The sequence below is a fragment of the Enoplosus armatus genome, chromosome 4 (genome assembly GCF_043641665.1).
Source record: "Enoplosus armatus isolate fEnoArm2 chromosome 4, fEnoArm2.hap1, whole genome shotgun sequence".
In the NCBI taxonomy this organism is placed as follows: domain Eukaryota; kingdom Metazoa; phylum Chordata; class Actinopteri; order Centrarchiformes; family Enoplosidae; genus Enoplosus; species Enoplosus armatus.
Window position 1 is genome coordinate 768,557 of NC_092183.1, and position 15,902 is coordinate 784,458.

The 15,902-nt window shown below is 43.7% G+C and overlaps 1 protein-coding gene across 1 annotated transcript; it reads left to right on the forward strand.

Annotated features, from left to right (window-relative positions):
- The first annotated feature begins 6,201 nt into the window (after nt 1–6,201).
- On the forward strand, nt 6,202–11,853 carry LOC139284627 (PR domain zinc finger protein 12-like). Its single transcript, XM_070904963.1, has 6 exons — nt 6,202–6,454; nt 8,702–8,767; nt 9,255–9,379; nt 10,119–10,274; nt 11,107–11,221; nt 11,378–11,853. Exons 1-6 carry the CDS (start codon nt 6,202–6,204, stop codon nt 11,851–11,853), a joined length of 1,191 nt encoding a protein of 396 aa, XP_070761064.1.
- Nucleotides 11,854–15,902: the final 4,049 nt, after the last annotated feature.

Below are 15,902 nucleotides of genomic sequence, written 5' to 3' on the forward strand. Positions count from 1 at the left end.
ATGGCACTTTTATTTTGACAGAATCACAGATTAGAGTGAAGGCGAAGAGGGACTTTTATTGTGAAAGAGTGAGGATAAAATGGAGGAGACGAGTAAGATGGAGCGATGAAGAGAGAGAGAGATGGTGGAGAGATAATGACTGATGGAGAGACAGGAAACAACAAGAAGTGAAGACTACTGTTACTGGCTGTGTGTGTGTGTGAGAGTGTGTATTACTCATGTTGTGGGGACATACATTTACACAGTCACATTGTGGGGACTCACCCTTCCTTTTGGGGACAAAACGCAAGTCCCCATAACGTCAGTCTTTAGATTTTAGCGTTAGGGTCAGTCTCCAGGAAATGAATGAAAGTCAATCTAACGTCCTCTGAAGTGATGGAAACATGACTCTGTGTGTGTGTGTGTGTGTGTGTGTGTGTGTGTGTGTTGCGGTGTAGTGTGTCAGTGGTCATAAAGTACAGGAAAGAGCTCTGTAAGTACAGATGAACTGTGTCAGACCTGATTAAAGATTAAAGTAATGGGGATCTGGATCGAGTCCAAATGTTTCCCATGATGCTCGGAGACCAACAGGAGCAATAAACTGTCTCAGTCAACCACACAACACGGCCAAAAGTATGTGGACAGCTGACCATGTGACTCCATGTCCATGAACAGCCTCCACTCTGCTGCTCTCAGTCTCTCCTCCAGATGTTGAAGCAGCTGCAGAGATTTACTCCCATTCAGACTCCAGAGCACTGTGTTGCTGTGAAAACCATGTATCTCCACAACATCAGCTCCTCGAGAAAAACAGGCCCGTTTCCAACTGTGTGACTTGGTGTTTTTCAGATGATCCAGTGGGTTTTAAATTGTTTATTTCTCTCCCGAAATGAGTAAAGGAACTTAATCCTGACGCTTGGAGATACATGGTTTTCATTGGACAGTAAACACGTCTCTTCCAAACTACATGACAAGATATGTATTTTTTAAAAAGCATTTTCTGATCAGGCGGCAGGATGACGTTTGTTTGTAATCTGACACCTCTGTGGTGCAGGTGTTCTGGTTCTGGTTCTGGTTCTGGTTCAGAGAAAAATCATAGTTTGGGTTGAAATAACTACTTTGTTAATATGAGTGAATCTTAGTTGTTGTGGTTAAAAGAAACCAACTCTGACTGTTGGGAAAACAAACTGGTCTCTAGTTTCAAAGTCACACATGATGTTGGTCCGGCCGTCCACCAAGACCTGCTCCTGAAGAGGTTTTGTGTCTCCACATCAGCGTCACGCTACTTGCTCCTTCGTCCCTGACAGAAAAGAGTTATTATCTGCAGGTCATTAAAGGTCACAGTCGGGTAAACACAAGTTGTATTTTGGCTTTTGAACTAACAAACTGATGCTGTCATTTTTCTTGGGAGGACTCTGAAGACTCTAAAGTCTCTGAGATCTGTGAGGACTCTGAGGTCTGTGAGGACTCTGAGGTCTGTGAGGACTCTGAGGACTCTGAGATCTGTGAGGATTCTGAGGACTCTGAGGTCTGTGAGGACTCTGAGGACTCTGAGGACTGGTCCACAGTGGGTTCTTCCACAGCCTATAGATGTGGAAACTGGACGATATACTAGTGAAATGCTTAATATGTTTTGGAAAATGTTCTTCTGTCTCACTCTTCAGTATTTAACAGAGACCACCTCGTCTCCTGAAAACTGCCATCAGGATTCAGCTGGTGACAAGTAACGAAGTATTTACTCAAGAATTTGAGGTACTTTGAGGTACTGTACTGCTTTACTGAGTCTTTTCTTCTCTTGGTACTAGTTACTTTACAGATGAATTCATTTTAAACACAAAACATATGAAGAGTTTATAAAAACTGAAGTTTGTTATTAAACAGTTTATTAAGCCATTAATGGATCAGTGGACTGACAGGAAGTGAACTGATGGTGTGAAACCATTTCCTGGTTCCAGCTGTTCAGATGCAGATGTGCTGCTTTCCCTCTGAATGCTGTTAATAACTGTAATGTCTTGTTAATAATGTGGAGCTTTGTGAAGGCGTCACTTTGGGCTCTGGGTCATTGTGACCAAACAATCGATCCATTAATGGAGAAAATAATCAGCTGATTCATCCACAGGGAACTAATAATCATTAGCTGATAGTTCAGAATGAGCTCCACCTCAACTCCAACAGCAACATCCTGCTTCACATTAATGAGGAGGAATAATCCTCTAATGACAGAATCTATAACAGGAGGACAGAAACAGGAGGACAGACACAGGGGGACAGACACAGGGGGACAGTCACAGGGGGACAGACACAGGGGGACAGGAGGACAGTCACAGGGGGACAGACACAGGGGGACAGACACAGGGGGACAGACACAGGAGGACAGACACAGGGGGACAGTCACAGGGGGACAGACACAGGGGGACAGACACAGGGGGACAGGAGGACAGTCACAGGGGGACAGTCACAGGAGGACAGACAGACACAGGGGGACAGACACAGGGGGACAGTCACAGGAGGACAGACACAGGGGGACAGACACAGGGGGACAGACACAGGGGGACAGACACAGGAGGACAGTCACAGGAGGACAGACATAGGGGGACATCTGACTGCTGGAAGACTTTAAGGACAGTTTACTGATGGTACTCACAGACTTTGACTGGAACAGAGTACTTGTACTGTGTGGTATTAGTTGTTTTACTTCCTCCATCACTGCTGACAGGATGTTACTGCGTGACTTTCTTCTCTCTCGCCTCAGACTTTAGCTCCGCCCCCAGACATTTAATCAACGTGTCAATCAATCCTCATCAATTAGCATTATCAGTGCTGATCATCTGGTTCAAATATAAAAACTGTTTGATTTATTAAATATGTTTTGATCAGCTGTGATATTAGTCTACTATTATGAAATCGATTACAATGTAAAGTTTAACTGACATGAATAATATTTTCTATAAACTCAGATGTTGCTGCAGGTTTTCATGTTGCTGTCACGCATTTATGAATGTGTAAATATGAATTAAACGTGATAAATACTACATGTCTGGGTGTAAACATTGCGGGAGCGTTAACGAGCCGCTGATGATGGAGATGAAGAGAAAACGGCGTCAAGCCGCTGAAAAAAGATGATGATGATGAAGAAGAAGGAGCGTTTGATTTTGGTTCCCGAGCAGCTGACAGCTTGTCCTCAGTCTGCTGATGATTATTAAAAAGCTTTTTAAAGGAGGATTATTAGCGTCTGTCCGGCCGCATGAATACTAATGAGGCCGCAGCACAGCGCTTAATCATATTAGCGGAACAATATTAGTGCGCCATTTGGGCTCATTCCCACCACCTCACTTCTTTTTCTTCTCCATTCACCTCCTCTCCATCCTCAGCTGATCCTCAGGACCCCCCCCCTCCTGTTGTCCTCTTGTCTTTACGCGTGCCAGTCACCTGCCGCTCCCTCCGCCTCCTGACTTCCCGTCGTCTTTTCGGGACTAAAGTGGTTTCTTATTGGCTGTATAGAGCGAGTATAAAGGCGGAGCGGACACCGGGACACACTCACTGGGCGCTTTTTGTTGTAAAAAGCTCATTAAAGCGTGTCCTCCTTCAATAAAGACGAGGCTCTCCATTAATAAACTCCCGCTCGGCCCGCGTGCGTGGCGGCTGCAGCCAAACTCTCCTCAAAAAGAAAGAAAGAGACAGAAAAAAAGAAAATCCAGCGTTCATTGAGTCAAATCAATTGAAAAACATTTGCAAATCTGCCATTATTCCTGGATTTTCTCTCCTTTCTTCTCCTCTGTCTCTCGGGACAAAAGCGCGCAGCCTCCGTGTTTGGCACGGATCCGTTACGCACGGAGCTCCGGGGAGCCCGGCGGGGGAGAGCCGGGGGTGAAGCCGCTGGAAGAGCGCGGAGAGCCGGCTGGAGGACTCACCGAGCCGCCTGAAGCTTCTGAAGCCGACAGAGGAGCGGTGGAAGCCGGCGGAGGGAAGAAATAACTGTCGCTGAAGAAAATCCATGAAATAAAATTCGTGAAAATGTGTATGAAATATGGCAACATATAAATACTGCCATGTGTCAGGTTAAATATAATAACAATACTACTAAATGAAGCTAATAATAATAATAATCATATAACAGTCTGTAAACATCCCAAATCAGAACAACTCTGAAAGAAACTTTGAACATGAAGCAAATCACAGATTCCCGGTCAGACGGAGAGTTCCGGTGCATTTATTTCTCTTTCATTTGGTCGGTTTTATATTCTTTGTTTTTTACATTTTGGAAATCATCGTTTATGAATTAAAACTAAATTAAATTAATTCTGATGTTTCAACCGACAGACCGACGACAATAGAGAGTGTGTGTGTGTGTGTGTGTGTGTGTGTGTGTGTGTGTGTGTCGCGCTCACGAGAATCGACAATAAATGTTTAAAAGCTCATAAATACAGATCAGAGTGAAAGAGAGAATAATAATCCTGTTGAGCGACGACAGGGGGGGAGGAGGAGGAGGGTGAATGGAGGGATGAAGAAAGCAGCTGTTGTCTTGGTAATCTGTCCTCTAATCTGTTTTCCTGCTCTGTCACTCACACTGCTGCACTCCTCCTCCTCCTCCTCCTCCTCCTCCTCCTCCTCAGCTCACATTCCGCTGCTGAAGATTTGACTTTTAACCTTTTTGAAATATTGAAACAGAGAAGACGCCTTTAAATCTTCCTGTTTAAAGTTGGAAACATCTGTCTTCATGTCCCAGCTGACCATGAACAGCCTCAGTGAGGTCCAGGTCTGATGTTGGGGACCAGGTCTGATGTTGGGGACCAGGTCTGGCTCACAGTCAGAGTTGAGGTCAGTCAGGTTCTCTGGAGGAATAAAACCCGAGCATGAACCATGTGACCCGGTCTGTGAGGGAAACAGAGAGTCCAGCAGCTCCCAGGTCAGCCGGCACTCTGTACTTTCATGCAGGATTTGAATTTGTGTCGTGTTTCTGTAAAAGATCTGAGCTCGTCTTCCTCTGCAGGGCTCTGACACATTCACTTTACTGTCCAGAGTCACAATCCAGCACCTCCATCATATCTCCAAACCTGGACACGCAAAACCAAAACCATCAGGGGGGACAGAGACCATCAGGGGGGACAGAGACCATCAGGGGGGACAGAGGAGATGCAGTAAGGTTTTTTCATCTGGGTGTAAATGAATGTCACCCGATCAGAAATCGGATTTTATTTCTGTATTTTTGTTTTGAGAGAAAACTAGAGACCTCAGTAAACCTGCAGGATCCTGAGCCAGGACCAGGACCACAGGTCTGTAACTGCTGGTCTGAGGTCGGTCCTGTTACTGTGTTTGTTTTCTCATTAAGTTCTAATTGAGTGTCTCTAGGGTGTCACCAGCCGGAGCGCGCGCACACACACACACACACACACACACACACACACACACACCCCTCTCTCTCTCTCTCTCTCTCTCTGCCCCCCCCCCTCTCTCTCTGCCCCCCCCCCTCTCTCTGCCCCCCTCCCTCCTCTTTATAGACATGTTGGAGGAGGTGAGTAGGCCTCCAGCTCGTTACAGAGTGTATATAGACTCTCTCTCTCTCTCTCTCTGTCTCTCTCTCTCTCTGCCCCCCCCCCCCCCTCTCTCTCTCTGCCCCCCCCCCCCTCTCTGCCCCCCTCCCTCCTCTTTATAGACATGTTGGAGGAGGTGAGTAGGCCTCCAGCTCGTTACAGAGTGTATATAGACTCTCTCTCTCTCTCTCTCTCTCTGTCTCTCTCTCTCTGCCCCCCCCCTCTCTCTCTGCCCCCCCCCTCTCTCTGCCCCCCTCCCTCCTCTTTATAGACATGTTGGAGGAGGTGAGTAGGCCTCCAGCTCGTTACAGAGTGTATATAGACTCTCTCTCTCTCTCTCTCTGTCTCTCTCTCTCTGCCCCCCCCCTCTCTCTCTGCCCCCCCCCCCCCTCTCTCTGCCCCCCTCCCTCCTCTTTATAGACATGTTGGAGGAGGTGAGTAGGCCTCCAGCTCGTTACAGAGTGTATGCAGACACACCGTCTCCCTCTCGGTGAGCAGCAGCGTCTTTTTCAGCTCCAGAAAACTTCCAACTCTTTTTAACTTCACATTTCAGGCTTCAGAAGAAACAACCTGAGCGCGCTTTGGATTTTTTTTTCCAAGTTTTGATCAGCTGGAGGACTTTGTCTCCTCCGTCCACCTGACACCGGCTCCCGCTGCAGCTCCCGCCCGGCCCCCGGCTCCCTCCCGCCCGGCCATGGGCTCCGTGCTGCCCGGCTCCTCGCTGGGCCTGAAGCCGGGCTTCAAGCCGCAGCAGCCGCTCTCCCTGGCGGACATCATCACCTCGGACATCCTGCACAGCTTCCTGTACGGCCGATGGAGGCACGTGCTGGGCGAGCAGCACCACCACCACCCGCAGCATCACCTGCAGCACGAGGACCGCACCGCCCCGAGCGCGAGCCCCAAGACCGCGTTCACCGCCGAGGTGCTCGCGCAGTCCTTCTCCGGAGGTCAGTGACGACACTTCAATGAACCAATGAAACCGAATGAACGTTGACATCCTTTAATCTGAAGAGTTTCCTTTATCTTCATCACGGAGTCACAGCAGATCCCATCGTCATCATCACATGCTTCCATTTATTTCTTGTATTTTTACTTCTCTTCATGTGTTTTACTGATTAAGATCCAAGAAAATAAGAATCATCTTATAAAATATGAGGCGCTGTGAAAGTACACAATGAGGTCATCACCGTGACCCGCTGAAATATTATTATTACACTGGGGAACACACTTTTTGTTGAGTTAGGTCTGACAGCTGTTTTTAACTGCGGAATCCAAAACTGATCTCAGTTTTTCTCTATCACGTCCAGTTTTTGAACTATAGGATCCCCGTTTTCTTAAAAAATATGAAAAATACTGTCCTTAACAGATATGTGTGTGATAGTACTGACCTATTGGGAGCTGCACACACCTCTCACCGCACTGTCTCAGTTGTGACTGCACAAACAAGTTGCCACGTAGCTGTAGATGAGTCCAAAGTCTTACTACAGCTCATCAGTGGAGTTCTGCTCATCTGGAGGGTAAACTGTGGAGAAAAAACCTGACGTGCTGGAAAAAAACTGACTGCAATTTTGGAATCAGCATGCCAATTTTAGTTTTAATCAGCATAAAAATCTAACTCAACAGAATTTTTTTTCAAATTGTTCCCCAGTGTTATCCATTATATTAATATAACCCTCTGCTGAATGAGCACGTTCTTCAGTTGCATTTTTCTGATAATAATCCATTGATGATAATTCATTGATTCACCAGACTCCCAATAAATTAAGGCCATTTTAGGAATAAAGTGGCTTTTATTTGGGCTTTTTATTTTCACCGTTGGATCTATTTTTGAAGTCATGAAATCAAACAGTTCATCTACAAATCTAATCAATCAGTTAAACCGATCGGCTGATTCAGGCCTATATTTATACTTTATTTTAGATTACAAGTTTAAAGTCAGATAAGGTGAGTTTAACACAAAGTTAATTTAAGTATTGTTCATTAATTAACCGTATCAATAACCGATCAAACGGTTTGAACGCCGAGACGCCGTCATCAGGGCCGGGTTGAGTCTTTCCCGCGCGCCGCCTGCAAAACTCTACAAAATCATTCAAACTCTTAAATGAATGAATCAATTAGTAATTAAGCAGCCACATGTGGATTGTTAATTAATGCCGAGATGAACGCGTTGAAGTTAATAAATACAACCTCCAGAGAAAATGAAGCTTCACCGGCGGCCTTTTCTCTTTTATTCAGGTTTACCTTTTTAATTGCATTTTATTGTGAAATTCGTTTCCGTTTTTGTTAAAATTCGTTTGGAACAGTTTGAGAGGATCCGTGAGAGCTGGAATCTGCTGTAACGATCCTCCCGTTTCATTTTTAACGGATTATTTCCCTCTGCGGGATTTTAAATCCGTGTTCCGCGTCCTGTGAACGGAACCGGCTGCTCTCCTCCGCGCGCTTACCGTTTCTCTTGATGGCATTTATGAGTTTTTTCTTTTCTTCTCTCGAGTTTTAAATTCGGATAATCTTCCAGCGCTTTTATCTCCATTTAAATCTCTTTTCTCCTTTATGTCACAAGCTGTTTCACGCTTCGTCCGGAGCGTGAAACAGCTTGTGACATTTCTCTGTTTCTCTTTGCATTTTTATTTTCAACTTTCATTTCATTTCTTGTGTTTTTCTATTTTTTATCGACCTGTCCGGTCCGGAGTCTCTCGACTTTCTCTTCTGTTCTTCTTCCCTGTGTTGCACATGAAGTCTCGCTCAGTTTGAATTATCTTGCTTCCTAAAAGCCGTCATGAATGAAGAGTTCTCTGCTCTGGGCTCGGCGGACAGCGGGGGGGGGGGGGGGGGGGACATAATGTGGGCACTGAAAGAGAAAAAGGGCATTTAACCTCCTTTTTCTCTTTGCCAAGGCGGGTTTTTTTAGCTCAGTTTCATGGTGCTTTCATGTTCATGGGAAACTTCAGCTTTGCAGCATCCCGATCATCATGTCCTTTTCCAGTAAAACTCACAGAACATGGCTGCAGTCTACCAGACTGACCATTTATCCGCACTGTTAAATCCGCAAAAATGTAAATGGAGTTTTGAATTTTTGTTATTGTCACTTTTAAGTTTTTCTGTTGTATTCTAGTTTTCTGATTTCAGCAATCACAGTTTGTTTTTTAAGAAGAAGTGAAAATCAATAACTGTATTTTAATTTAATTTGTGGTCAGAGGTCCAGAAGTTGTCCAGTCTGGTTTTACCCAGTGAGGTGATCATCGCTCAGAGTTCAGTTCCAGGTAAACGGCCCCTCTTTCTATTTCTGTATTTTCATGTGAGCCGACGCCTCATCTTTGTTTGTTATATTGTTGTCTTGGTCATTTTTATTGAGCATTAAAATTACAACCAAATGTAGTAAATAGTCCTTCACATAATCCGGTGCGACATGTTTTATCAAATGTTGTAATTTGATTTGTATCTTTGTATATTGTGTATGTGTATATTTGGGTGTTCAGCCTATAAATGCTGTGGTGTGGATCAGTGTGCATTCATCGACTCGTCCCGAAGATAAATATGAAAGAATTGAAATGAGTTTGGATACTGGCCTGGATCCAGCCGACATTCCAGAGCAGTTTTCTCTTCAGACTGATGTCAGTGGTGTGTGTGATGTCAGTGGTGTGTGTGATGTCAGTGGTGTGTGTGATGTCAGTGGTGTCTGTGCTCCGACTGTTTGGGATGAAGCTGATCCTGCCGTAACAGCAGCGTCTCTGTGTTGTTGTATTTCAGGAGAAGGTTTGGGTATTTTCTCTAAAACATGGATTAAAGCAGGAACAGAGATGGGACCGTTCACCGGACGCCTCATCTCACCTGAACACATCGACCTGTACAAGAACAACAACCTCATGTGGGAGGTAAACAAAGTGCATTCATATTTACATTCACATTCATATTCATGCCTTCACGACAGATCGTCTTCCAACTGACTGACTAAGAAAGTAACAAGCTAACTACGTATTTAACTTACCTGGTGTAGTTCTAATTAGCCACTGAAGGTAACTCTCCAACTACCTGTAACTTACTGGCTAACTGACTGATCAACTGACTTGCTGACTGTTTGCTAACTAACTAGCTAAGTAAACTGACTTATTGGCTGGCTGACGTTTAGCATGCTACTGAACTAACCGCAGATTGTCTAACTGACCGATTGCTATCCTGTCAGGCAGCTAATTGAATTAACCCTAACTGACTAGCTGACTGATTCATCAGCTATATCTAGCTACTGTAGGTGACTAGCCAAACAACCTATATCTAGCTCACTGGCTTAGTGTCTGCTAGTCGCTATCATGCTAACTAGCAGGTCAACCTATTAACTTTTTGAACTGACAGCTTGAACTAAGTGGCTGAATGATTGGTTAGCCAACAAAATCTAAACATAACTTAACTAACTTTTCAGTGACTCTGTAACTTACTGACTTACTACAAGTAACTACCACTATGTTCTAACTAGCTAGCAAGTAACAACTACGTAGTTTAAGATATCTGTTGTTTATTCGGTCGTTTTTTAAGTTTCTATTTGAATAACCACCCAATAAACAAACTAACTTGCTGAGTGAGAAACTATTGAACTCATGACGTGTTTCCTCCCCTCAGGTGTTTAACGAGGACGGGACGGTCAGGTATTTCATCGACGCGAGTCAGGAGGATCAGAGGAGTTGGATGACGTACATTAAGTGTGCGAGGAACGAGCAGGAGCAGAACCTGGAGGTGGTTCAGATCGGCAGCAGCATCTTCTACAAGGCTGTGGAGGTCAGTGAACGCATCACCTCTGTCTGCTGAGTCAGGAAATATGATATCAACTCCACATCTTCCATAATTATCTGTCCAACAGCCGCTGACTTCACTCTCCCAACAAACAGAACAGCAACACGACGTAGTCGTCCTGCTCTCACATTTTTAATGACAATTATCTGAAATACAAGAAGAACCAAAGAGACAAACGGTTCTCAACACTTCAGGTTAGGAGAAGAACCAGGTTACAGGTAAAGAACTGGTCTCACCAGCCTCGAGGTATTTTATAATGTCAGTGCCTTCAAATGGTGAAAATCCTATTAATATGTCCTTTTATAGAATATAGTATAGAATAGAATAATAATCATATTTATTTATAGAGCCCTTTAGAGAGCACTCAAAATGTGCTTCATACAAGGCAGCATTTAAAATCAAGAAATCACAAAAATGAAATATAAAATCTAGTCAAGTGGGGAACAAGAGACATTAACTGAAGCAAAATTAAACAGGAAATACAAGATAAAGACATAAAGTGGACTGTGGAGCAGAGGTCGCAGTTTCTAAGGTTTTTCAGTCTTCTTCAGCAGCAGAGATTGAAGAGGTGTTCAGGTGTGTGTCGCCCTCTGCTGGCTGAAAGATGAACCTGCTCCACTGTTCTGACTCCCAGACACAAACTACAAAACTACAAAACAAATCACTTCAAAGTTTCCACCAAACAGAGTGCTGATGATTCAGATGTACATTAATTACCCTCCAAAGTCAGGAAACATGATCTACTCGTCCTCCAGCCTCCTCCACTGACTTTTATTATGTTATGACGGATGATCAACCTCCATGTTTTTCTCCTCAGACGATCCCTCCTGACCAGGAGCTGCTGGTCTGGTACGGAAACTCCCACAACACCTTCCTGGGAATCCCTGGAATTCCTGGAGGAGACGAAGAACAGAGCAAGAAGAGCAAGAGCGGTAAAGATAACTGATTACTGATGTGAATCTGCAGCTGCTTTTAGCTTCGACACATTCCTCCATACGTCCTTTATACATTCAGTGTTGGTTTGAGTCTGAACACGAGATCAGACATCAGACATCCGTCTGAAACATTTCTCCTCCTCCTTCTCCCAGATGAGTTCCACACCTGTGAAGGTTCCTCTTCCTCCTCCTCCTCCTCCTCCTCCTCTTCTTCTTCCGCCTCTTCTAGTCTGGGTCGTATGCGTTGCGTCATCTGCCACCGCGGGTTCAACTCCCGCAGCAACCTGCGCTCCCACATGCGCATCCACACGCTGGACAAACCGTTCGTCTGTCGCTTCTGCAACCGCCGCTTCAGCCAGTCGTCCACTCTGAGGAACCACGTCCGGCTGCACACCGGCGAGCGCCCGTACAAGTGCCACGTCTGCCAGTCGGCGTACTCGCAGCTGGCAGGCCTGCGGGCGCACCAGAAGAGCGCCAGGCACCGGCCCACCGGAAACGCCGGGGCAGTGGTGGGAAGTGTGGTGGTGCATGCAGCTCACTCACCTCCTCCTCCTCCTCACCCACCACAGCTGACCGCCATGCCTCACCCGGCATCACTGGTTCACCATATACCCACCATGGTACTGTGATGGGGGGGGGGGGGGGGGGCAGACAGACACACCAAAACACAGGTAGACAGACATCTTTTAACTTAAAAATAAGATCAAATATTTGGACTAAGACCTGCTCCCAGACAGGTGTATCTCCATCATGAAGGAACGTTGAATTGTCTGGTAGTTACCCAGGTAGCCAGGTGAATCGGGCCAACTGTGTCGGCACATTCGGCCGAGTGTCGGCACATTCGGCCGAGTGCCCGTGGCCTGCCTCCAGACCTCTGACTTGCTGACTGAGCTCACTGATGGCTGCTTCCGAGCCATTCCAAGCTTTGAAGGCCAGATTAAGATCGGGCACATTGTCTTCTTGTGCTGAACCCAGAAAAATGTTGATAGAAAAAGTCAGAAGCCAAAATCAGACCAGTTCACTTGGGCTGAATTTGGCAAATCATTCATCATCATGAGTCCAGGACCAGATAGATGTTCCACTAGAAACACACTTCACAGTATTGACCTCTGAAAGCAGATATATTACAGCAGAAATGTGTTGATGCTTTGCTTCACAACACGGGACGACAGCAGTGAGTTCACTCATGTTCTGACTCTGTTTCATCATGAGGTTTGTTTGCCCATCACTGGCACCATCTAAAGGGCACTGTTAGTCTGGATTTGAGCTACCTGGGTAATAATTTACAAAGAAAACTCTGCAGTCCAACAACTACACACATTTATTAGAAAACACATACACACACACACACACTGGTTAAAGTCTGTCAGTTCTTTACTCTTCTTCAGGACGAGGAGACGCTGAAACTCTGATAATAATTCATATAACAGTTGCATGATGGGACAGTGTTAGCTTGTAACTCTCAGTATAAATCAAGTGTCTTTGAGATGATGATGTCGTGCTTTGGTTTGCATGCAAATGGTTCTCTGTTAAAGGGTGTAATGTGTGAGTTGAAAACTAGGAGGCGCTACAGTCTGACCACCTCCTTTTAAGTCTGTGTCAGTTTCTGGTAGATCATCCTGTTGGTCAGTTTGCAGAAACATCCATCGAACAATTCTATCATGCTAACAGGTTAGCATACATGATGCTGAGTGATAGTAGGCTCCAAGCTAGCACATTAGCATACAGCTTGTTGATTGATAGTTTTGTTTTTTCATTGAGAAAAAGATCTAAATGTAGAGTGATAGTCAGCTCCATGCTAACACTTAGCATGAACTATGTAGAGTTATACGAACGATAAGCACCAACATTTAAGGGTACATTAGGCTGCATGATGCTGTAACCTGAGCATGCACCATGTTAGTGTGGTACAACACACCAAAGTCCCAAAAGATATGTTTTCATCTTGTGCACACATGATAAAAAGAAAAAAGAAAATCTTTTGGGACTTTGGTGCTTTGCTCAGCATTAGCCACATGCTAACATGTTAGCAGGAGTGAACGATCACAGTTCATCACCCCAGATTCACTGACCAATCAGATTCTTTTAAATAAGATCATCACTTATTGAAATAGACAGATTATCATTGTTATTATTAGTAGTAGTAGCATTATTGGTTTGTGTCTGTTGTTCTTAAGCTATTGGTTGAGACCCAAATTGGGTCTCAGGCAGGGTCAGTTGACACCTGTTAGAAAATATTAGAATCTAAATTTCTAATCTTTGTAAATGTTTCTACATGACCCCCCCCCCCCTTTCTGTATAAATATGATGTTAAATAATCAAAGTTATGAGTATAGAAATTAAGAACTGATCAGTCCCTTTAGCTGACAGCTGTTTGTCGGCCTTTTCTCTTCGTGTGATGTAAATAAACTCTAAACTGTCAAAGAAAAGAATGTGAATATAAACATGAGATGTGCTTTATGCCCAGAATATAATTCAACTGTCACTTTATCTCCGTATATGTAAATGTACAAGGTACAACATATCCTCCTGAGACCCGGAGGAAAAAAGGTTTTGCTTTTTTGATTTTTTTATGATAATTTAAGTATTGTGGTTTAAAGAAACATGTTGCAACAATTTTTTTTTCAAAAATATTGTTTATTGATTTTTTATTGACTGTCCCTTGTAGTGGACATCGGGACTTGCTTCATACAGAATGTAATGATGTAATTCTATGATACTGAATTCATTATTGAGTGGATTTCTTTTAAAATTTATTTTCATGTCGTGAACATTAAAGTAAATGAAATTCTGACATTCAAACTCTTCAATCTACCAAACAGGGTTAGTTAAACATGATGCTAAAACAAAAATATATTTGGCTAAGTGCAAGTAGTTACTGGAATATCCTTACTGGTGCTTCGCACAATAAACATTTGAACACAAATCTAACCCTAACCCTAACCCTCTTCGACAACAGGGTTGAAACTTAAGTGATAAAGAAAGGAGAGGTATAAATTTAATGCACTTTTAGCAGATGTATTATTAAATATGTAAATCAACAGGGTCAATAATTTTCCAAGTCAAGTTTTTAACTGATTGTGTGTGTGTGTGTGTGTGTGTGTGTGTGTGATCAACAGTGTGAACTAAAACTGCTCTCATTTCCCTTTCTACACACTGTAATAGCAATAAACTTCAAAACCCTAGCTTACACATTGCTCCTGATCCATAACACACAATGTGTATCATCACTTTTCCCTGGCTTGGGCTCAGGCTCCTCAACAGCTGCAGTATCCTCCTCTGAGCTTTCATCTTCCTCCTCTCTCTGGCCCTCCTTTACCTCATCTTTAGGCAGCTCTAAATCAGAATCTCCTTCCACAATTCTTAACAAAATCCTCTCTACCTCACTTTGCCCTCTGCTCCTTGATGTATTACAAATGGAGGTTAGTAAGTCCTGATGTCCTCTACAAAGGACATTGAATAAAAGTTGTGTTATGAAAGGGTTAAAATTACTGTGACTTTTTAAAAATCTTACTAAATGGAAGCCAAGACTTTTATTTTTAAGAAACAACTTGATTTTTAGCAACAGAAACATGATATCTGGAAAAAATTGATGATTTACCTCTCTTGTTGGCATAAAATGTGGAAGTTGAAATTCCTGCCATTTTGAAAAGACAGTGCATGTGCTGTGTTGGCCCCACCCCCACAACTGGGCCATCAAATGAGAGCCCATAGTGTCCTCTTAAAAGGGACAGTATGATTCAGATAGATTCTATAAATTATGCTTGACTTAGAGGTCTCAGAGTCATGTCCCCTACAGAGGACAAAAATGAATTGCCGGGTCTTAGGAGGATAAATGACACGTGTATCAGTATATGAAGTATGTATGTTGACTTCTATAAAGGACATTGTATTTGAGCCTATATACTCCTAATAAAGTATTAGTTCCCCTTTAACCTCTGCTCTGTGGGAATGATTAACAATGGATCAAATGGTAATAACAAGATAATAACTTATCACATACGTAATTATAAATAAGTGTAAATATCTTGTGGGCACAAAATGAAAAAACATATTTTGGGACTTTGGGGGGAAAGCAGAGACAGCAAGACATCAACCTGCTGCAACTCCTCATTGTTTCACCTCCTTTCAGTTTTCACACATTGTGATTAAAACAATGCAAAAATGTTCAAACGTAAAAATGATGGAGAGAGAAACAAACTAGCCTTGAAGCGAGCTAACAATGACATTATATCCATTATGAATGTTAATGCAAACTAACAATGATTAATCAGATTAATCAGATTTCAAAAAGTAAATTTAAGGATCAGGATTTAAGTGTGTGTGTGTGTGTGTGTGTGTGTGTGTGTGTGTGGTAAACATGCCAGCAGTAGTGCTAGCTTGGTTGCCCCTGTCGATCACATGACCCTAGCGTAGCATCAGCTACTTATATATGTGTATATATATATATATAAATACAGTATGTGAGCTGTTGAGTTTACAGTTTGCTCTGCTGCCCCCTAGAGGCCAAAGAGTCAATGAATGCAGCTTTAAGTGTATTTAAGAGATGGATCTGATTGTAGCGGCGACGGGGCGCCCCCCCACAGCCGCAGTCAGATTCTGCTGGTACTTGAAGATGAACCCTTTGGATCTGAATGACACCATGATCTTTCCTCCAGCGCCACCTTCAGGACAAACT